Source organism: Mirounga leonina, unplaced genomic scaffold (genome assembly GCF_011800145.1).
Source record: "Mirounga leonina isolate KUSES-001 unplaced genomic scaffold, KU_Mleo_1.0 Mir_93, whole genome shotgun sequence".
Classification (NCBI taxonomy): domain Eukaryota; kingdom Metazoa; phylum Chordata; class Mammalia; order Carnivora; family Phocidae; genus Mirounga; species Mirounga leonina.
In genome coordinates this window covers 44,534,792-44,559,363 of record NW_023270854.1, presented here as the reverse complement: position 1 = coordinate 44,559,363, position 24,572 = coordinate 44,534,792, and the positions used below count along the sequence as shown (strand labels likewise).

Sequence of the window (24,572 nt, the reverse complement as noted above, 5' to 3'; positions counted from 1 at the left end):
CTGGTGCTCTGACAGGTTTGAGAAAACCAAAATATCTTCGATTTTCTCTTCGTGAAGCCCTACTCTTAGCTGTCTTTTTACACCCGGATAGATTTGACACCACCCCTAGGACAACACCCGTAGTGGAAAAACCGGGAAGTGTGCACCAAGCACTAATGGTAGCAGAGGAACTCTGCCATCTCACAGGCACAGCCGTACGCAGGCAGGCGGAACAAGGACTTCTGGGCGGCATCCTCGCAGTGGGCTCCAGGACTGCCAGAGGGCAACTCGCGGTGCAGGTGCGAGCACTTCCGGGACGCATCTCACGGCTCTAGGCAAGCACTTCCGGGTGGCACGTGTCAGCAGCTGAGACACTTCCGCGCGTTTTTCCGGCGGTAGCGTCGTTGGCACCGCAGGAACTGGCGTAGGCCTGTGCCATGGCATCTCGGTATGACCGGGCAATCACTGTCTTCTCCCCAGATGGACACCTTTTCCAAGTGGAATATGCTCAGGAAGCAGTGAAGAAAGGATCCACGGCGGTGAGCCATCAGTTTCTCCACCACTGTCCCCCCTCCCCGCCCCCCGCCATGTCTTCCTCACCCCGCTGCCCCAGCCCAAGGCCCTGGCGTAGCGGGTCAGAAAAGGAGTCTCGCACTTGTGAGAATTGCTTCGTCTTTTTTATCGAGAGAGATGCCTTTTCTGAAATTTGGGCTGGAAGTGACGGGATAAAAGTAGATTTCATAGGTAGGCAGCTGCTTTTGAAGAACGATAGCTACAGACACAAAACTGGGGTGTGAGTTGAAGCTTTGATTTTAGAAGAGGTATTAATGCTGTGTCTAACAGAGGAAGAAAATACTTCCTCCAGCCAGTAACAGCCTTCCTGGATGCACATGATCTGCTTCCTCAGGAATCGACAGATGCATGGAAAAGTAACAGTTCCTTCTTGTGGGTACTGTCGTTTAATAATAATTACATTAAAAATAGGCCATGCCTGTTCCCTGAAATAGGGACAAATCAATGTAAAATGGAATCTGTTGGCGAAGAAATGGTCAAAAACGCTAAGCCAGTTATCACACACTTCCACCTGTTAAAAGTAATTGTCCTAAAATTTTCACCGGAATATTTGGCAGCCTTTTAGAGGCTCTGAGCCCCGAGAATCTCCATTCTTTTGCCACTTTTTTGTTTGTTGTTCAAATAGTGCTGAAATTTTTTGAGAGATTATACCCTACTTTATATTTAAGTATCCACATTTCTGAAAAACTTAAGTACTCAGGGTAGCAGTAATACTCCTGACAAGTTTTAATTACATTAATCTCATAGTGATTTATAAAACTTAAAAAGGACAAAATTGCCATGGTGAGCAAGAATCTATTACTCCAAATCCTCTAAGTCCTAACGTATGAATTCAGAATGATACTATTTATTTATTTATTTATTTATTTGAAGATTTTATTTATTTGAGAGAGCGCTCAGGAGAGAGAGAGAGAGCGCTCACGAGCAGGGAGGAGGGGCAGAGGGAGAGGGAGAAGCAGACTCCCTGCTGAGCAGGGAGCCTGATGCTAGGCTCAATCCCAGGATCCTTGGATCATGACCTGAGCGGACGGCAGACACTTAACTGACTTAGCCAAGCCACCCAGGCGTACCTGAAGGTTACAATTTCTTTTAAATCTCTCGAATTTCATGAGCATGTTTGTTGTGCATTTTGGAAATTGAGACACCAGGTATGAGAATACACATTTCTAAGTCCAGCAGTGTCTCTATTTTTCCTCACTGTCCATACCAACTTAGTTATGGAAGGAAATAATTCACTTTTATTGTAAATCTATCAAATGTAAAGTGGTAAAAAAAAAATAACACTAGAAAGAATCTTGTATTCCTCTATTTAATTGGGCCCTCTAGTTTTGCTTCTGTTTTATAAGTAATTTTTTTAGAATTGTAAATTTAAGAAAAACCTGATGTAGCTTAAACCAAAAGGGTACCATTTTGATAAAAACAAAAAGTTATATAATCCCCAGTAAGGCATGAAGCATATGGTTAGAAAATAATGCCCAAGTTTTAGAGCCTAAAATAAAGAAAGTAATGGGAGAAGACTGGGGTGTAATAAGAAGCCACATTGGCTCATTTAAAATGTTTTAAGAATGCTATAGAACTGATTGATAGTTCCTTTGTAATCAGCTGTAAAAGGGTAAGGATATAAAAATACCTATAATGGGCATTTTTAAAGATACATTGGAAGGATGAGACAGTTTTTGTCTCAGGATTCTGAAATTATAATTTGCATCTTTGTATGGAGTTGTTCATTGTGTTTCCTTGAGGGTGCTATGACCTTTTACGTGGGGTGAAGTTTATAATGGCACTTGCTTATTAAAATATGTCTCAAAATATTCTGTCTATAAACAACATCTGTTATGATGAGTTGCAAATAAGCCAAGGTTGACCAGTTTTGACCAGTATGTGGATGCAATATTATTTAGTAATACAAGAAGTTATAGGGATCACAATTAGAGGCTTGGGTTCTACTTCCTTCTTTGGTGATTATCTTATAGCATGAAGTGAGGCAAGAGGCCTGTTTTCTTTTTGCTTTAGTTCCCTTTTCTATAAATGAAAAATATGTTTGAATAACATTTTGGAGCGGTAATACCTTTCTTCTTAGAAAAAAAAAAAAAAAACAATGACTCCTTTACAGTATTCCCATGAAAAATGTAAGATTTATTACCATTCCTCATTCTGTCCTTTCCCTGACCCCAAACTGTTACTAGCTCCATGTTTCCTGCTTTTACAAATCTTAGCTTCACATTCTGGCCATCACTGTCTTCCATAATCCTTATCCACCCTCTTTAATTAAAGGGGCAGCTTCATGGTTTTACTCATATATGTTTGTGGGTAGAGGAGGAAAACACCTTTATTTATGCCACACTCCCTCTTATGTATCCTCTGAGAATCTCTGCACATTTCTTCTTCTTGATGAAGCCTTCTCTGATCTGCTCCAGCCATACTGACTCTTACTCTTTTTCTGAACTTAACAATCTGTACCACATAGCATTATAGAGTGTCTACTATTTGGCCTCATTTTCACTTTAATTTCAAGTATATTTAATAGTCTTCTCACACCAACTGGATAGTAAGATCTTCAAGAACCTAGGTAGCATAGGGACGCCTGGGTGGCTCAGTCCATTAAGTGTCTGCCTTCGGCTCAGGTCGTGATCCCAGGGTCCTGGGACTGAGTATCACGTTAGGCTCCTTGCTCAGCGGGGAGCTGCTTCTCCCTCTGCCTGCAGCTCCCCCTGCTTGTGCTGCTTCTCTCCTCTCTGACAAATAAATAAATAAAATCTTTTTAAAAAAAAAGAATCTAGGTAGCATAATTCCTCTTGTATTTCTACCACATGATATATTACAGTGGAGGGGCAAGGTAAAAAGTAAGCCTTTAAGTAATATTTCTTTTGTACCAAGTATTTTATGTATGTTATGTAATGTTAAGTATAGTATTTAATCCCCTTTTTATATATGTGGAAACTGATTCAGAAACTTTGATAGCTTGCTGAAGGTAACCAGCTAGAAAGTGATGGAGCCCACGTTCACACTTAATTTTTTCTAGTTCCAGAGCCTCTGCTCTTTGCATTGTATCATGCAATTTCTTAAATAAATATTTGTATATAATTAGCCATTATATCATGAATATGGAAGTCAGGTATATATCATGCAAAGCAACTAACTTCTCTAAGCTATAGTTTCTTTAATAGTAAAATAGGTACCAAAATAGCACCTGCTTCATAGGGTTGATGAGAGAGTTAAATGAGGTAATAATACATGTTAAACATCTTGCACAGTATCTGGTTCACAGCAGGTATTTAATAAAAGATAGCTATTATTATTTACTATTCCTTCATTTTCACTTTTCCCTTCACTTTTGTCTGTGATTCTTCTAGTGCTTTCATTTATTATTTCAAGACATTTTTGTTGAACACTTATGTATGCCAAACATGGTGCTGGGTTCTAGGGTTTCAGAATGAATCAGATAGACTCACTTCCTGTCCTCAGAGAGCTTACTATCTAGCAGGCACATTAGATGATTAATAGTCCTAACAAGGCCTAAATGAGTATTATAATGGGGAGAGAAGAGGGGGCAGTATGGGAACTTTAGGTGTTAGGAAGGTTCTCCTGAGGAAGTAATATTTAAGTAGACCCCTAAAAGATGAATGATATGTTGAAAAGTGGGAAGAAGGAAGAGTATTTTAGACAAAGGAAATAGCATGTGAAGACCAGTTAGCAAAAGACAACTATATTCTATGAATTGGAAGGCATTCCAGATTGCTGAAGCAATGTAAAACCAGGAAGAGATAAAGCTAGAAAGGGGGCTGGATCATAGAATGTCTTTAAGGAAATAAGAGGCCTTGAAGGGTTTTAATGTGCCTGTTGTCATTCTCTAGATTATCACTGATCAGTCCTTCTAGTAACAGACTGCATTTGTCCAACCACAGAGGTACTTACATGACCCAGGTAGAATCATTCTTAGTTTCTATCCTCCTGAACACAGTGATAAGCATGTGACTCAAATCCATCCTTAGGATTTTTTAAACTAGAGATAGTGGTAGCTTTTTTCCTCTGGGACAACTGTTGGGATGTGTGTCCAAGATTGCCAGTGGCCATCTTTTTTTTCCTTTTTTCTGTAAATACAGCTTCTCTGTATTAAGAGAGTGAAAGGCCAATATGCAGAGTAAATATTACAGTCCCTAGATCTTTCTGTTTCAATTCCAGTTCTGTGCTGTCTCAGTTTGCTTAGTGAGAAATGGTCCTTACTCGTACAAGTGTTTAAGTAAAGGAATGCCACATTCAGATTTTCTTTTTTCTTTTTTTCATGTTTTTATTTTTCAAAGATTTCTCAGACTCCAATGTGGTCAGTGGATTGGATAATATCAAGACTGGAAGCAGGGAAACCACATAGGAGTCTATGAAGCAATCCACATGAAAAATAATAGTTTTTACAAGGGTTGGGGCAGAAAGGAGAATAAGGCAGATCCCAGAGAAACTTTAATGGTATAGTTGAATATGAAGCTCTAAGTTTGACTGAAGGATTGAGGTTTGGACTTGTTGAGGTTGAGATGCTTATGGAAGCCTTATAGGTAGCCTCTAAAATGACCTACAGTGATCCCCACTTTCTGGTGCTCATACACTTGTGTAATCCTCTCCCCTTGGGTGTGGGCTGAATCTAGTGACTTGTTTCTAGGAATTTGGATAGGCAAAAGTGATGGGATGTCACTTCAGAGGTTAAGTTACAAAGAGATGGTGACTTATGTCTTGCTCATCCTCTTTCATTCTCACTTGCTTATTCTTGTGGAACATAGCTGCCATTTTTAGTTGCTCTATGGAGGGTCCAATGTAGCAAGGAACTGAGATCCTTAGTCCCAACAGTGTGTGAGGAATTGAATCTTAACAACCATGTGAGTGAGCTTGGAAATGGATCCTCCCTCATGAGCCTTGAGGTGAGTGCAGCCCTGGAAGGCAATTTGATTGCAGGCCCTTGTGAGAGACCCTAAGCTAGAGGATAAACTGTGTCCAGATTCCTGACCTACAGAGACTGTGAGGCATGAGTATCTATAAATATACATGTTTGGAACTCAGGGGATTGATATAGACTGGAGATAGTAATTTTGAAGTGCATCATTTCTCTCCCCTGCTTAAAATATATGTTGAAGGTAGAGTAAATGAGTATTGTTGAGTACTCTTCTTCTCTTGAAAAGATGAAATGTAGACTATAGACTAATGGACTATGTAGAGGATAACCTACAACCATGAGGGACCTTAATGACCTGTGTGTAGTCTACCTTGACTAAACTCTGGGAGGAGTGGGGGTGGAAACCATGTTGCCATCAGCTGAAGGATGATGACAATATTTGGCTTTGAAGAGTTTGAAAGAGGGGTGGGATTGAAGTGAAGTGGTGTTTAAGACTTTGTTTAAGATAAGGGAGACTTTAGCATGTGTTTAAATTGTTGGTGAGAAAAAGCAGGTAGAGAAATTCAAGGTTTGTTTGTTTTTATGTTTATTTTTAACTTTTTATTATGGAATATTTTGAACACACAAAGATATAAAGGGAATACCATAATGAACCTCTGTATACCCATTACCCAGCTCCAACAATTACCAACATTCTACGAATCTGTTTTATCTTTCCCCAACTTTTCCCTCTTTCCAATAGAATTATTTTAATTGAATTTTTTATTGAGATAATTGTAGATTCACATGCAGTTGTAAGAAATAATACATAGAGATTTGAGGGCACCTGGCTGGTTCAGTTGGTAGAGTACGCAGCTCTTGATCTCAGGGTCATGAGTTCAAGCTTCATATTGGGTGTAGAGATTACTTAAATATATAAACTTAAAAAAAAAAAAAAGAAACCATACATAGGGATTCCTTGTGTACTTTTCCCATTTTCTGCCAATGGTAGCATTTGCAAAAGTATAGCACAATATTACAACCAGGTTATTGACATTGATATAAGCCCACCTATTTTATTCGGATTTCTCCAGTAACCCTTGTACTAATTCATGTGGATATTAAGTTCTGTCAGATTTTATTGCCTGTGTACTTTCTTGTATCCACAGTGAAGATATTGAACAGTCCCAACTCCACAAGGATTCCTTATGCTGCTCTTTTATTACCACACCCACCTCCTTCCCCTGCCCACACACCCTCCTATCCATAGCCCTCATCTCTCAAAGCAGTCATCTGTCCTCCATTTCTAAAATGTTTTCATTTCAAAGTATTATATAAATGGTATCATACAGTACGAAACCTTTGGGATTTGCTTTTTTTTCCCTTGAGGTTCATCTAAGTTGTTGAATGTATCAGCGTTTTATTGCTGAGTAGTATCCCACAGTATGGATGTACCACAGTATTTATTCTCTTTTGAAAAACATTTGGGTTGTTTACAGTTTGGAGCTATTATTTATAGATATGTTATGAACATTTGTAGCAGTTTTTTGTGTAAACATAAGTGTTTTTTCTCTGATATAAATCTCCAGCTGTGCAATTACTGGATCATATGGTAATTGCAGGTTTGGTTTTATAAGAAACTGCTAAATTATTTCCCAGAGTAGCTATATCATTTTATATCCCCACTAGCAGTGAGTGATCCAGCTTCCATACATCCTTGCCAGCATTTGGTGTTACTATTTTTCATTTTGTTCATTCTGATAAGTGTATAGTGATACCTCATTGTGGTTTTAAATTAGCCATTAAATGGCTAATGATGTCAAGCAGATTTTCATGTGCTCATTTGCCATCTGTATGTCTTCTTCAGTGAAATGTCTTTCATGTCTTTTATCCATTTTCTAACTGGATTGGTTTTTCTACTATTGAGTTCTGACAGTTCTTTATATATTCTAGATTCCAGTCCTTCCTCAGATATGGGGTTTCCAAATATTTCCTCTGTCTCTGTAGCTCGTCTTTTCATTCTTTTCTCATGGACTTTCATAGAGCAAAAATTTATAATTTTGATGAGACCCAATTTAACAATTTTTCCTCTTATGGTTCATATTTTTGGGTGCCAAGTCTAAAAACCCTTTGCCCAGATCCCAAAATTTTTCCCTAAAAGTTTATAATTTTGCATTTTACATTTAAATCTATTATTATTTTAAAATAAATCCCTGGGGCGCCTGGGTGGCTCAGTTGGTTAAGCGACTGCCTTCGGCTCAGGTCATAATCCCGGAGTCCTGGGATCGAGTCCCGCATCGGGTTCCCTGCTCAGCAGGGAGTCTGCTTCTCCCTCTGACCCTCCTCCCTCTCATGCTCCCTGTCTCTCATTCTCTGTCTCAAATAAATAAATAAAATCTTTAAAAAAATAAAAATAAAATAAAATAAAATAAAATAAATCCCTGATAACAAGATATTTCATCATTTAAATAAAGTTGTCTCTTAAGACCATTATCATTCCTAATGAAATTGACAAAAACTCCTTAATATTTTGTAATAGTCTACATTCTGATTTTCCTCATTGCTTACAAAATGTCTTTTTGTAATTGTGTTGAGTCTGAATCTAAAGTCTGTGTACTGTGCTTAGCCCTTAGGTATCTGTTTTATTCTTGAACAGCATCTCCTCTTTTTTCATGGCTTTGACTTCTTGAAGAGACTGGGTTAATTGTTCAGTGGAGCGTCCCACTTTCTAGATTCCTCTGATTGTTTCCTTGCCCTCAGAGATACTATTTGGAGAGACAAGTATAATGAATAAATAAATAATTATAAATGTGCTGACTGAAAGGACAGAATGGGTTGTTGTTTAAAGAATAATAGAGAAGGACTCCTTGAGGTGAAATTGAAATTGAGACTTGAAATAGGAAGAGAAGCATTCCAGGCAGAGGGAATATTACATGTGAAAGTTCAGAGGAGGGAAACAGAATTGTGCTTGAAAAAGTCTTGAAATAAGGTAATGTGGCTGGAGTTTGGTGAATAACAATGACATACTATTGGAGAAATAGGCATGAGCTAGATCTTTCCCAACTTTATAAGCAAGACTAAAGAGTTTAAAAAGATTTTCTAAGTGCAGAGGAGTGCTGTGGAAGGATATTCAAATGAAGAGTAATCTGACCCTACTGATGTTTTTAAATGCTCACCCTGGCAACCTTGTACAGACTAGGTGGCAATACAGGATGGGGGTGGGAGGATGGAGAGGTGGGGAGCAAAGGTAGAAAGTGGAAAACCTAGTAGGCTATGCAGTCCTGTATAGTCCAGGCAAGAAATGATGGTTGCTTGTATTAGAGTGTTGATGGGAAGTTGGATAATTTGTGTAGGTAAAATGGACAAAAGCAAGGTAATTGGTTGGAAATGGATGATGTGAGAGGAGGAGCTATAAAGGATAACAACTGGGTTTTTGGCTTAACAAGTGGAATGGATGGTAACTCATTTTCTCAGATGATTCTGGCTGCCAGTTTTGTAGAGTCCAACCAACAGACTTGAGCAATGGAAACTTAACCAAGGCAAAAGGGTCCATAGTGACTTCCAACCCCCTGGCTGAATACAGATAGGCCCATCAGGCAACCCATCTCTAAATATCCATAGGCCATAACTAACCAATGGGCTACTTAAAACCAGGCACAGTTACCAAAAAAGGGAAAATTCCATATGTCCCCATACCTCCTCACCTTCCCCCTTTATTTTATTTTTTTGTTCCTATTTATTTTATTTATTAAAATATTTTATTTATGTATGTATTTGAGAGAGAGAGAGAGAAAGAGAGCTCAAGCAGGGAGGAGGGGCAGAGGGAGAGACTCTCCAGCAGACTCTGTGCTGACTGTGAAGCTTGATGCAGGGCTCAAACCCACCATCCTGAGATCATGAGCTGAGCTGAAATCAAGAGTTGTATGCTTAATCGACTGAGCCACCCCAGGAACCCTTATTTTATTTATTTTACTTACTTTTTAAGTAGGCTCCAGGGCCAGTGTGGAGCCCAACGTGGGGCTTGAACCCTGAGATAAGACCTGAACTGAGATCAAGAGTTGGACGCATAACAGACTGAGCCCCCCAGGTGCCCCCTCCCTTCCCCCTTTAAATCCAGCCCCCACCCACTGCCTTCTGGCAGACAGCCTTTTCTTTGCTGTCCTGCTGCTTCTCCCTTGTCGTGTATTCAGTAAAATTCTATCTCCTTTGTTCCGCTTCAGGTGAATTCTTTCACCACCTGCGCCACCGGCTTCTATTCAGTCGTCACCCCACATTGGGGAACCCCCATCTGATCGGGAGAGATACCACAAGTTTGTGATACTTTTAACAAGTTATGAAATAGTTTTCACAAATAGTCTTCCTGCTTTTCTAGTGTTTTTAAAGTAGGTGTGGATGTTGAATTTTATCAAATGCTGTTGTAGCTTTTGTCATTGACTTTATACTATTTGTTTTAGTTACAACTATTTCAGTTGCAAGCAACTCAAACTGATTTAAACAAAAACTGAGGATGAGTTTGAACTTCATGGGTTCACTTATACTCGAATTTTTTACAATATAGTATTATAAATGTATATCTCTTCCTTATGATTTTCTTAGTATTTTCTTTTCTCTAGCTTTCTTTATTGTAAGAATATAGTATATGATGTACAAAATATGTGTTAATCAACTGTTGATACCGGTAAGGCTGCCAGTCAACAATAGGCTATTAGTAGTTAAGTTTTGGGGAGTCAAAAGTTATACACGAATTTTCAACTGTACAAAGGGATAGGGTTGGCACCCTTAACCCCTGCATTGTTAAAGGGTCAACTGTATTGAATCAAGTACCCAAAGGGAGCAGGGGTAAACCTTCCTTTTAGTCTCAATTATATGGCTACTAGGGTCTTAACCATCTGAGCCCACTACTAGGGTCTTAATGATATCCCCAGAATTGGTATGTCTCTGTCTCTCTTTCCCTCCTTTTCTCTTTTCTGTCTTCCTCTCCATCTCTTGCTTCCTCTACGTATTACTTTCACTCTCAGACATGACCTCCCTAAGAAGTGGCTCCTAGATAGTCCTGGGCTCCAGGCTCCTATCAATAGGTAAAGAATTATCCTGTCTTCCAAACATTTGCAGTAAAATTTCTTCTTTTTTTTTTTTAAGATTTTATTTATTTATTTGACAGAGAGAGACATGGTGAGAGAGGGAACACAAGCAGGGGGAGTGGGAGAGGGAGAAGCAGGCTTCCTGCGGAGCAGGGAGCCCGATGTGGGGCTCAATGCGGGGCTCGATCCCAGGACCCTGGGATTATGACCGGAGCCCAAGGCAGACACTTAACGACTGAGCACCACCGAGGCGCCCCTCAGTAAAACTTCAAGGATTTACTGTTTGATGAGGCTGGGGTGCATTACAGCCCCAGCTAAAGACTCAGTATTTCTCCAAGAAAAATTGAAGTGCTGTTGTTATCAGAAGGGCAAAAATAACAGATCTTCACTATCCCCTGTAACATTTATATTAAAAGATTTACTTTTATTGACATTCCTAAAATTCCTGGAATGAACCATAATTGTTTATGGAATATTACTGTTTTTCTGTATTCATAGATTCTATTTGTAAATATCTTGTTTAGAACTTTTGACATCAGCCAAAAAAGAAAAAGAATTTTTTGACATCAGCTTTTCTTTTCTTTTTTTTTGACATGAGCTTTCCTAAGTGAAAATCGTTAGTACTTTTCTTTATTTAGAAAATGTTTTATTTGCCAGATTTTAACATTGTTACATAGCTTTCCAAAACAGAGTTAGGAACATTTCCATTTTGATCTGTACCATGGAATAATTTTTTTTTTTTTAAGATTTTTTTAAGATTTATTTTTTTATTTGTCAGAGAGAGAGCAAGCACACAAGCAGGGGAAGCACCAGGCCGAGGGAAAAGCAGGCTCCTCACTGAGTAAGGAGCCTGATGTGGGACTCAATTCCAGGGTCCTGGGATTATGACCTGAGCTGAAGGCAGAGGTTTAACTGACTGAGCCACCCAGGTGTCCCATTCATGGAATAATTTAAATAGCATAGGAATTACCCATAACAGATAATCAGGAAAAATTCATCCATGAACCTTCTAGGCATGACACTTGTTTTTGAAATTATCCCATGTTTGTTTGAGAGACTGTGTTTTCTATATTTTCTTGAGTCCGCATGGGCAGTTTTAAATTTTTCTAGTTTGTCATCCTTTTCACATTGGTTAACTTAGGGTTATAATTTTTAAATTCTTGGTTTTTCACAATTGTATATAATTTTTATACTTTGCCCCTCTTGGCTAGATTAACTGAGACATCTCTTCATTATTATTTAAAAAACTATCTCTTGGTATTACTTATCAATTTTATTTTTTTCTCCCTAATCATTAATTTCTGCTTTTTCCTTATTCACCTTGTAAGCTTAGCTTAAATACTTTTATTCCTTCTTGAACTTCTTGAATGAATTCATAATTATTTTTTATTTGATTTTATAAAATGTGATTATGAATTTTCTTGTGAGAATAATTTTACCCACATACAAAAGACTTTGATATTAGGATTTTCATTATAAACATTTTCTAGGGGTGCCTGGGTAGCTCAATTGGTGTAGGGTCTGCCTTCGGCTCAGGTCATAATCTCAGGGTCCTGGGATCGAGCCCCGCATCAGGCTCCCTGCTCAGCGGAGAGTCTGCTTCTCCCTCTTCCTCTGTTCCTCCTCCCTGCTTGTGTTCTCTTTCTCTCTCTCTCTCTCAAATAAATAAAAAATATTTAATAAATACATAAATAAACATTTTCTAGATAGTCTGTGTTGGAAGTTTTAATTTCTTTATTAAGTCAAAACTGTTTAGGTGAGAATTATAAAACTTATTATATGTGGTGATCGATTAATTTAATTTCATTTATTACAATTTGGGGAAAATATTGAGATTTTCTTGAGTCATAATATATGTTATATTGTTATAATGTCCCTTGGCTTGATAAGAAGGCATAATTCCTGTAGGATATAAATTTCAACGTGAGTCTCTTAGATGAAGGTGGGAATGTCGAGGGAGGGTTGTTGATTTTAGATAGGATGATTAGGTAAAGGCCTGTCAGATAAATTGACAGACTGGAATGAAGTGAGGGAACAGTAAGAGCAAAAGCCTTGATAAATTGTCTTAAGTTTTATTTAATTGAAAGATGTGGGGCACCTGGGTGGCTCAGTCATTAAGCGTCTGCCTTCGGCTCGGTGACGTCATGATCCCAAGGTCCTGGGATTGAGCCCCTCATCAGGCTCCCTGCTCTGTGGGAAGCCTGCTTCTCCCTCTCCCACTCCCCCTCCCCCTGCTTGTGTTCCCTCTCTCGCTGTGTCTCTGTGTCAAACAAATAAATAAAATCTTTAAAAAAAAAAATAAACATGTAATCTCAGGTCTAGTTCTGTATTTAAACTGTTGTGTATTTCTACTTCAATGATACTAATTCAGAGCCCACCTATTTGCATAAGTAGTACTAATCTCACACTTGGCTACAAGGCAATCATAAACACAAATACCTGTATCAAAATATTTAGATCACCAGTGTAATACAGAATTAAACTTCTCATCTATTACTCTTGAACCCCTGAGAATATAGACATGTTTCCACGGAAGTCCCAGTTTGAGAACTACTATCCTTATACATTATTCTTTAGACATTTTCCCACTTCACTCCCAAGGGAAGGGATAGAGGGAAGAACAATAGTGATTCTTCTTGTTGTATTCATGTTTGAATGGAGGTTTTATTGATCAGTGAACTGGAGTGAAGGCATTTGGTCTTTCTCTTGGCTGCTTATAGCCCCCAAGCACTATCCCTCCAGATTGTGAGATACATGGGAGAGCTTTCAGAATTTTATCTACTTAATTTTCTATACTATTTCTGCTACCACCACTAGTATTGCCCATTCTATAAGGAATCCATATAGATTCCCAACATTTTCTTTCATTTTGATTAAAATTGTTCCTTATCTAGTTAGCACTTCTTCAGGTGTATTGCTTGAGTTTAGGACACTCTTGTAGTTTCAGCATTGGTGGTATATTCTTCCAATTTCTACGTATTTGTCTTCTTTGCTTTGGGTTTGGAGAATGGGACTTCTAGTAATCCCGTACCTATGCAGCTGTTTTCTTGGAAGTCGACTTTTCTCAGCTTTATTGAATAGTTAAGGAAACGCCTTTTCCTCTAAGTCATGTGTTAGAATAACTTCATTTTAATGTTAAAACTGACATTAATTATGGTTTTTTTTCAATCATTTGACAGGTTGGAATCCGAGGTACTGATATAGTTGTGCTTGGAGTAGAAAAAAAATCTGTTGCCAAGCTTCAAGATGAAAGAACTGTGAGGAAAATTTGTGCCCTTGATGACCATGTTTGCATGGCTTTTGCAGGTACTTATGGAACTACAGTAATAATACAGAGTATCATAGTGTAGTAGGGTAACACAGTTGGCCCCTCCTACAATCATCCTGCTACATTTATGCGACACATGGAAATATGCTCCATTTCTTAACACAAACAGTATACCCTGTCTTTTCCGGAAGATCACATCTCTATAAACATGGATTTCTGATAATTAGTTTTGATAAAACAGAAATATTAAAAGATACATATTATAGTACCCTAATTATAACTTCAGGTAGCTGTGTTTTCTTTTTAAACTTTTATTTTTAAATAATTATAGATATTCAGGAAGTCATTAAAAAAAAAACGGAGGGGGGTGCCCCTGGGTGGCACAGTGGGTTGAGCATCCGACTCTTGGTTTCAGCTCCGGTCCCGGTCCTTAGCGTGGAGTCTGCTTGAGATTCTCTCTCCTTCTCCCTACCCCTTCTGCTTGTGCGCTCTCTCTCTCTAAAATAAATAATCTTTCAAAACAAAACAAAACACAGGGAAGTCTCCTTTACCGAGTTTCCCCCAGTGGTAACATCTTCAAAAACCAGTATATTGACGTTGTTACAAGCCACAGAGTTTATTCAGATTTAAACAGTTTTGTATGCATTCATTTGCATGTGTGTGTGTGTGTGTAGTTTTATTAGACTTATCACATGTGTAAGTTCATGTAACCATCACCACAATCAAGATACACAACTCTTCCATCAACCAAAGACTACCTCATGCTATTCTTCCTCATCTCTAACCTCTGGTAGCCACTCATCCATTCTCTTCTCCATCTCTATAATTTTGTCATTTTGAGAATGTTATGTGAATAGAATCCTGTGATATATAACCTTTTCATCTTAGCTTTTCTTGTTCAACATAATTCCCTTGCCATTCATCCAAGTTGTTGCATATATCAATAATTACTTGCTTTTTATTGCTGAATAGTGTTCCATGATAGGGATGTACCACACTTTTGTTAACAACTCACTGGTTGAAGGACATTTGGATTATTTCTAGTTTTTGCCCAGTACAAATAAAGCTGGTGTGAACATTTGTGTACAGGTTTTTGTGTGAACATAGGTTTTCCCTTTTTTTGTGATAAATGCTCAAGAGTACAGTTGCTGGGTCATATGGTAATGCATGCTTAGTTTTATAAAAAGCTGGCAAATTGTTTTCCAGAGTGCCTGAACTATTTTGCATTCCTACTAGCAGTGTATAAATGATTCATTTTCTCTGCATCCTCAGCAGCCTTTGGTGTTGTTACTATTTTTAATTTTAGACATTTTTATAAATGTGTAGTGCTATCTCATTGTGGGTTTAATTTGCATTTGACTCATGGCTAGTGATGTGGAACAGATTTTCATGTGCTTATTTGCCTCTGTATTTTTTTTTTAAGATTTTATTTATTTATTTGACACAGAGAGACACAGCAAGAGAGGGAACACAAGCAGGGAGAGTGGGAGAGGGAGAAGCAGGCTTCCCGCTGAGCAGGGAGCCCGATGTGGGGCTTGATCCCAGGACCCTGGGATCATGACCTGAGCCGAAGGCAGACGCTTAACGACTGAGCCACCCAGGCGCCCCTTGCCTCTGTATTATAGCAAACAAGGCATGTTTCTTGTCATGTGTGCATGCACATGCACCCATTTTCTTTTTATTTTTTCTTTTCTTTTTTTCCTGAAATAAGACTTTAGTGTGCACAAAGAAAGCTCACATTAGTGATAGAGAGAGGAAGGAGCGTGGGGCGCGTAGGTGGCCCAGGGAAACCAGGGGGTATGGAGACAAAGGCCTTACGGCAGAGGAGACAGCTGGGAGAGAAGGAGAGCTGAGGGGTGGGCCAGGCAGGGAGAGGCCCCATCCGTTGCCTGGTGCAGGTCAGGGGCAGTGTCAAGGCAGGCTCTTGCTTCATCACACTTGTCCTCCTCTGGTCTCTGTCTTTGCTCCTTCCTGTTCCCTGAGCCCTTTTCGCTTCTCACCAGAGCCAAGAGCCTGGGGCCAGCCCTGCCTTGCAACTTTAGTCTTTCCACGGCCTCCTTTAGTCTTTCTAGTCTTCTACAGGGCCTGGGGCTGGCAGCGGCAAGATGATTACTTTTTTAAGACAGATAAAGGCTACTTTTTGTCCAGTAAGGCTCATATAGACCTGCTGCCAGCAGATGTAGGTCTGGGCAACCAGGTCCTTGAGTCTGGTCCAGTACATGGCCTGGAAGCTCTCCTGGATATTGGTGCTAATATGGAGGCCCAACTGCATGCACAGCAAGCTGCAGCTCTCACCATTGGTCTGGAAGAATGTCCTGGCAGCTGACCCCCACCCAGGCAGTGTCAGACAGCTGTGGCACAGGTAGCAGACCTTGTGATCTGGTTTGGCACTGGCCTTTGCTGTTGCTCCTGGCAAGGTGGCAAGGTCTCAGAGCCCATGTATTACCAGAGGGATGATGGTCTCATGAGGCTCAGGACCTGGCTAAGCAAAGACAGCTGGGCCTTCTCATGCCAGAGACAGAATGTCTCTTGCTGGTCCAGCATCTGCGCAAAGACCACAAGGCTGGGCTGGCTTCGAAGCTGTCTGCTCCAGAAGGTCACGTCCAGGAAGAACTGCATGAGTGGTAATGGTGATCCGACACCTTGCTCAGGGTACAGCACAGCTGCTGGAGTTTCCCTGGCCACTCCTGGATGTTCTTGAGGAGCAGGAGCAGAAACTGCTGGAGATTGGTCTTGCGTGGCAGGCAGAGCTGCCCTTCCAGGCCAGCTCAGCACAGCAGCTCAGTTAGGCCCGAGAGGTCCCCATCGGTGTAGGCCCCTGGCTGTGCGAGGGTACACAGTGTCAGGAACTTATAGATATAGCTCAGGCTAATGTCTAAGGCAGTCTCCAGGAGTGTGTTCTGCTGCTCACTCCAACTCAGCCTAGTGTCATTTATTTAAACACTTTCCCACTGTGCTGACAGGGCCCCTGCAGTCCCAGAGCAGGACTATGGGCTCCCAGGCTATAAAATGCTTCCATGACCTCTTGCAGTGAGGGGCACCACCAGTGCTTATCTCCATCAGACTGATGGAAGAGCCCATCCATGCTGAGATCCCATAGGAAGCCAAAGGCTCCTGAAGAAATTTCTGGAGGCCATGTCAGCAGCTGGAAGAGCCACTGGAGCAGGGGTGCGTAGGTAGAGGTTGCTCACGAGGCCACTGTGCAGGAAGGACAGCTGCTGGGCCAGGGGCATCTGAAGAACAGCCCCTCCAGGTGTGGCTTCAGGTGTGAACAATCCAGGATACAATGTAGGAGGTGACACCCAGGTAGAAACACAGCCTCACTGGGATGTACTGGTGACACAGATAACCTCTCCACCAGCATCCTGTGCTCAGGTATGAGAGGCACTTCATCTTCATCCAGATCCAAGGGGCTGAGGTCGGAAAAGTCATGCAGAAGCAGCTCCTCCAGCTCCTGCTCCAGGGCCTGTTCCCGCTTCTGCAGTAAGTAATCTAAGCTGTTGGTGTAGCTCTCTGAGGCTTCAGAGGCGAACTGGAGCAAGCTATGGGTGTCCACCCCTGGAGCTGCAGCCTTCTGACTTGGGCCTGCCATGTTCCAGAACAGCTCCTCCAGTGAGTCCAGGCTCCCCTGGGGGTCCGAGTCCTGCGGCTCCTGCTGTAACTCCTCAGGTGGGCCCATGTCCTCAGGCCTTAAGGCCCCATTGCACCCACCCACCTCTGGGCTGTGGCCCCCTTGCCAGCCTACAGTACCCTCAGGTTCAGGAACTCTACAGGCAGTGGGCTCCAGTCAGTGGGGAACGTGTCCCTGGCTGCATGCACCTTGGGCTTCTTTGACGAGTTGTGAGTTGGAGCTGAGGTAGGACTGCAGTGGTGCCAGGTGGGGTGGAGGAGCCCCTGGTGCAGAGGATGGTTGAAGCAACTGCCCTTCGGGCTGTACAACAGGATGGGCACCACAGCAGCTGCTTTGACCCCTTCTGTCTGAGGAAGGGCTAGTGGAGTCTTCTGGGGACTGGCCATCAGCAAATCACTGGACTTTTATCTTCCGGGGCCTCCCCCACGCCCCTACCGTTGTACCAGCAGGTTGCACCTAGATGGGCAAAAGCCATCCAGCACCTGGGCACATGTAGACAGCCACACACACCCATTTTCTAATGATGTTTTTTCAAACTAGGATTTTTTATTGATGCTTAAAAGCCTTATTGAACAAAAAATAGCCTTTATCTGTCTTTAAAAGTAATCATCTTGCCAAAAAACAAGTTCTAAAAAATTTTTAAAAGATTGAAATCAGACAGAGTATCATTTCCAATCAAAATGGAATAAAACTAGAAATCAACAGCAGAAGGAAAACTGAAAAAAATCCATAGATGTGTAGGAATTAATACAGCTGACCCTTGAACACACAGGTTGGACTACACAGGTCCAGTTATATGTGGATTTTTTACATATAGTACTGTAAATTTATTTTCCTTATGACTTTCTTAATAACATTTTCTTTTCTCTAGCTTACCTCATTGTAATAATACAGTATATAATACATATACAGAATAAATGTTAATTGACTATGTTATCAATAAGGCTTTCAGGCAACAGTAGGCTATCAGTAGTTAAGTTTTTGAGGAGTCAAAAGTTATATGCAGATTTCAGTGGGGGGAAGGGATTGGCACCCCAACCCTTGTGTTGTTTAAGGGTCAACTGTACTCCTAAAAAACCCATGGGTCAAAAAAGACATCAGAAGAGAGGCACCTGGATGGCTCAGTCAGTTAGTCCTGGGATCAAGCCCCACATTGGGTTCCCTGCTCAGCAGGGAACCTGCTTCTCCCTCTCCCTCTCCCTCTGCTGCTGCCACTGTTTGTGCTCTCTCTCTCTCTCTCTGTGTCAAATAAATAAATAAAATCTTAAAAAAAAAAAGGCATCGGAAGAGAAATTAGAAAATATCTTGAGACAAATGAAAATGAAAACACATCATATGAAACTTATGGAATGTAGCAAATGCAGTGCTAAGAGGAAAATTTGTGGTCGTAACTGCTTAATTTAAAAAAAAGAAGAAGGAAAATGTCAATTCAATAGCCTAACGTTATACCTTAAGAACTAGAAAAGAAGAGCAAACTAAACCTAAGGCCAGCACAAGGAAGGAAGTAATAAAGATTAGAGATATAAAAAATAGGAGAACAAGAAACAAAAATCAATAAAACCAATAGTTTTATTCTTTGAAAAGATTATCAATATTGACAAAACATTAGGTTGCCTAAGAACAAAAGAAGACTCAACTAAAAGCAGAAATGAAAAAGGAGACATTACTAATGATTTTAAAGAAATAAAAAGGATTATCAGAGTACTGTGAACAGTCATAAACCAACAAATGAGAAGAAACTGACACATTTCTTGAAACATACAAATTACCTGTTACTCAAGAAGAAATGGAAAATCTCAACAGATGTATAATAAGTAAAGAGTAAATCAGTGATCAAAAACCTCCCAATAAAAAAACTCCATGACTAGATGCTTTCTCTGGTGAATTCTACCAAACTTTTAAAGAAGAATTAACACCAACTCTCAAACTCTTCAATGAATTGAAGAAGGAATGCTTCCAAACTCATTCTATGAGACCAGCATTACCATGATACCAAAACCAAAGACACAACAAGAAAACTATAGACCAATATCCCTTATAAATATTGATGTAAAAATCCTCACCAAAGTACTAGCAAACCAAATTCAGCATATTAAAGGAATTATATACCATGACCAACTAGGATTTATTTCTGGAGTGCAAAGATAATTCAACACATGAAAATCAATATAATATACCATACTAACAAAGTGACAGACAAAACTTCACGATCATATCAATTGATTCAGAAGAAGAATTTAACAACATTCAATACCCTTTGATGATGAAAACACTCAACAAACTAGGAATAGAAGGAAAAGATCTCCACATAATAAAGGCCATTTATGAAAAACTCACAGAGAACATCATAGTTACAAAAGACTGAAAGCTTTTCCTCTAAGATCAAGAAGTCAAGGATGCCTACTTTTGTCACTTCTATTTAACATAATAGTGAAAGTCCTAGCCTGAGCAATTAGGCAAGAAAAAAAAAAGGCATCCAAATTGGAAAGGAAGAAATAAAATAAAATCTGTTTACAGATGACATGATCTTGCATATAGAAAACCCTAAAGATTACACACACACACACACACACACAAAACTGTTAGAGGTAATAATTAAATTGAACAAAGTTGGAGGAAATAGTGTCAACACAAAAAAAATCAGTTGTGTTTCTATACACTGACAGTGAACAATCTGAAAAGGAAATTAAGAGAAATAATTCTATTTATAGTAGCATCAAAAAGAATAAAATACTTAGGAATAAACTTAACCAAGGAGGCAAAAGACTTGTACACTGAAAACTATAAAACGTTGCTGAAAGAAACTGAAGAAGACACAAATAAATGTAAATGCCCCATTTATTTAAAATCTCAAAATACCTTTTTAGGTTAAGTTCCACTCATAAGAATTTTAGCAACATCATATACCCAACGCTTCCCATTTAGCTCCTTATGCAGCTCAGTCAGTTAAGTGTCCCAACTCTTGGCTTCAGCTGAGTCTGTGGAATAGGAGAAAAATATTTGCAAAACTATATCTGATAAGGGATTAATTACCAGAATATATAAAGAATGCTTAGAACACAACAGCAAAGAAGCAGACACCCCAATTCAAAAATGAGCAAAGAATTTAAATAGATATTTCTCCAGAGAAGATATACAAATGGCTGATAAATGCATGAAAAAATACTCAATGTCACTAATCATTAGAGAAATGCAAGTCAAAACCACAATAAATTACCACTTCACATCCATTAGGATGGCTGTTATCAAGAAAACAAAATAAGGATTAACAAGACTGTGGAGAATTCCAAACTTTGTGCACTGTGGGTGAGAATGTAAAATGGTATAGTCACTATTGAAAACAATATAGTGATTTCTTAAAAAATTAAACATAGAATTACCATGTGATTCAACCATTCCACTTCTGGGTATATATCCAAAAGAACTGAAAGCAGGGACTCAAAGAGATATTTGTATACCCATATTTATAACAGTATTAATCACAATAGGTAAAAGATGGAAAAGCCCATGTATGGGTAAACATAATGTGTTGTATACATACAATGGAACATAATTCAGCCCTAAAAAAGGAAGGAAAATCTGACGCATACTACAACATGGATGAATCTTGAGGACATTATGGTAAGTGAAATAAGCAGTCATAATGGGATAATTACTATATGGTTCCACTTATATGAGAATACCTGGACGAGTCAAATTCACAGACACAGGAAGTAGAATGGTGTTTGCCAGAGGCTGTGGTGGAGGGGGAATGGAAGGTTATTTCATGGGCTCATAGTTCAGTTCGGGAAAATAAAGTCCTAGAGATGGATGGTGATGATTTTTCCAACAGTGTAAATGTTCTTAACTCCACTGAACTGTTTTTAAACCTAGAAATGGTTAAAATGATAAATTTTATGTTATGTACATTTTACTACAATAAAAAATTTTTAAAGAAATCATCTTAGTATAAATGATATGGAATGCTTTAACTTCTAGTATGCATACTTTTATGACTTTATTTTTTTATTTTTTTTTAAAGATTTTATTTATTTATTTGACAGAGAGAGAGACAGCGAGAGAGGGAACACAAGCAGGGGGAGTGGGAGAGGGAGAAGCAGGCTCCCCGCAGAGCAGGGAGCCCGATGCGGGACTCGATCCCAGGACCCCGGGACCATGACCTGAGCCGAAGGCAGTTGCTTAACCAACTGAGCCACCCAGGCACCCATACTTTTATGACTTTAAAAATAATTTTAAAATATGAATATGACCTTTTAGCAGAGCAAAATAAGCATTTACTAATACACTTCCCCACATGTTAATTTATTTTTGTAATTGGAAAATGCCTAAATGTCTAATATTGGGGAACTAGCATAATCAACCATGGCATATCCAAGCAGCTGCTTAAAAGTATAGGCTCTAGAACCATACCAACTGGGTTCTAAGCCAGACTCCCTTGCCAACTACACCTGTGACTATGGGCAAGGTACTTAACTGCTCTTTGCCTCAGTTTAGTCTTCTTTAACATGAGGCTAATGATAGTGTGTACCTTATTGATTTGTTACAAGAATTAAATGAGTTAATAGATAAGAAGCATTTATAACAATGTCTGGCATATATTATTAATATTACCACTACAATTACTACTACCACCATGTTATCATTCTTATTATTTAGTAGCAGTTAAAAAAGGAGGCATAGCCCACAACTATATAGTCAACTAATCTTCAACAAAACAGGAAAGAATATTTGATGGAAAAAAGTCTTTTCAACAAATGGTGTTGGGAAAACTGGACAGCGACATGCAGAAGAATGAAAGTGGACCACTTTCTTATACCATACACAAAAATAAATTCAAAGTGGATAAAAAACCTAAATGTAAGACAGGAAACCATCAAAATCCTAGAGGAGAAAACAGGTAGCAACCTCTTTGACCTCAGCCTCAGCACCTTCTCACTAGACATATCACTGGAGGCAAGGGAAACAAAAGCAAAAATGAACTATTGGGACATTGTCGAGATAAAAAGCTTCTGCACTGTGAAGGAAACAATCAACAAAACTAAAAGGCAACTGATGGCATGGGAGAAGATATTGTAAATGACCTATCAGATAAAGGGCTAGTATCCAGAATCTATAAAAAACTCATCAAAATCAACATTCAAACAATAAATAATCCAGTTAAGAAATGGGCAGAAGACTAAACAGATATTTCTCCAAAGAAGACATACAGATGGCCAGCAGATACATGAAAAAATGCTCAACATCACTCATCATTAGGGAAATACAAATCAAAACCACAATAAGACACCACCTCACACCTGTCAAAATGGTTAAAATTAACTGAGAAAACAACAGATGTTGGCGAGGATGCAGAGAAAAGGGGAACCCTTTTGCACTGTTGGTTGGAATGCAAACTGGTATAGCCACTCTGGAAAACAGTATGGAGGTTTCTCAAAATTGCAGTTGCACTACTAGTTATTTATCCAAAGGATACAAAAATGCTGATTCCAAGGGGCAAACACACTCCAGTGTTTATAGCAGCGCTGTCAACAATAGCCACATTATGGAAAGAGCCCAAATTGTCCATTGACTGATGAATGGATAAAGGAGAGTGATTATATATGTATATATAAATTTTACTCAGCCATCAAAAACAAGTCTTTCCATTTGCAACGATGTGGATGGAACCAGAGTGTATTATGCTAAGTGAAATAAGTCAGTCAGAGAAAGACAAATATATGATTTCACTCATGTGGAATTTAAGAAACAAAACAGATGAACATAGGGGAAGGAAAGGAAAAATAAAGATAAAAACACAGAGGGAGGCAAACCGTAAGAGACTCTATAGTTAAGAGAACAAACAGGGTTGCTGGAGGGGAAGGGGTGGGGGGATGGACTAAATGGGTGATGAGCATTAAGGAGGGCACTTGTTGGGATAAGCACTGGGTGTTATATGTAAGTGATGAATCACTAAATTATACATCTGAAACCAATACTACACTGTATGTTAACTAATTAAATTTAGATTTAAAAAAAAGGTCATAGAATCTATACGTATTGACACAGCAAAGTATTCACAATATATATTAAAAATAGTAGGGGGCGCCTGGGTGGCTCAGATGGTTAAGCGTCTGCCTTCGGCTCAGGTCATGATCCCGGCGTCCTGGGATCGAGTCCCGCATCGGGCTCCTGGAGCCTGCTTCTCCCTCTGCCTCTCTCTCTCTCTCTGTCTCTCATGAATAAATGAATAAAATCTTTAAAAAATAAATAAATAAAAATAAAAATTAAAAAAAATAAAAATAGTAGGTTACTGAATAATATGTATAATATTGTTTTGTTTATAACTTTTGGAATTATATGGTAGCTTTTATTCCCTCTGTTGGAATATTTTACAATGAGTACATATCAGAAAAAAATACATAGTTTCATCTTGAAAAAAATCACATTCTTTTGTCAATGTTGTTGCTATATTGTACTTCTAATGTTTAGAAAACAGCCCTTAGGAAAAAAAATCAAAGAATTTGAAAAAAATAATTCTTTCATGTGCTGTGTAGAATTCCAGTTTAAAGTAGAAATTTTACATTGTGTAAGTATTTTCAAGATTTTCAAGATAATGTTGTGGTATGAATTCAAAAGCACTAGAGGGGCACCTGGGTGGCTCAGTCAGTTAGGCATCTGCCTTTGGCTCAGGTCTTGATCTGAGGGTCCTGGGATCAAGCCCCTAGGCAGGCTCCCTGCTCAGCAGGAAGTCTGCTTCTCCCTCTCCCACTGCCCCTCCCCCCTGCTTGTGCTCTCTCTCTCTCTTTCGCTCTCTCTCTCTCTCAAATAAATAAATAAAATCTTTTAAAAAATAAAAGCACTAGATGGAGAACTTATTTCTTCTATAGATTGCTTATTTATAAACAAAGTGAAATTGCAATTTTTTTAAAGTTTTTATTTAAATTCCAGTTAGTTAACATACAGTGTATTATTAGTTTCGGGTATACAATATTGTGACAGGTTTTTCATTGTTGACTTCATTGTTGACTAACAATGACTTTCTAACAACACCCAGTGCTAATCACAAGTGCACTTCTTAATCCCCATCCCTATTTCACCCATCCCCCGACCTCTCTGCTAACCATCAGTTTGTTCCCTGTAGTTAAAAGTCTGTTTCTTGGATTGCCCCTCTTTTTTTCCCTTTGCTTGTTTGTTTTGTTCTTA

General features: G+C 39.2%; 1 protein-coding gene and 1 pseudogene across 3 annotated transcripts in view; one reads left to right on the top strand and one right to left on the bottom strand.

The window, feature by feature from the left end:
* Window positions 1-416: 416 nt before the first annotated feature.
* PSMA8 (proteasome 20S subunit alpha 8) overlaps window positions 417-24,572 on the top strand; it is a 44,215-nt gene continuing 20,059 nt past the window's right edge. For 2 of the 3 annotated variants that reach the window (XM_034995896.1, XM_034995895.1), the window contains exons 1-2: window positions 417-518; window positions 13,671-13,797. In XM_034995896.1, coding sequence (XP_034851787.1) covers window positions 417-518; window positions 13,671-13,797 — 229 coding nt within the window. The remainder of the gene's footprint in view (window positions 519-13,670; window positions 13,798-24,572) is intronic. The other variant, XM_034995897.1, reaches the window with a different exon arrangement.
* LOC118004525 lies at window positions 15,610-17,881 on the bottom strand (annotated as a pseudogene).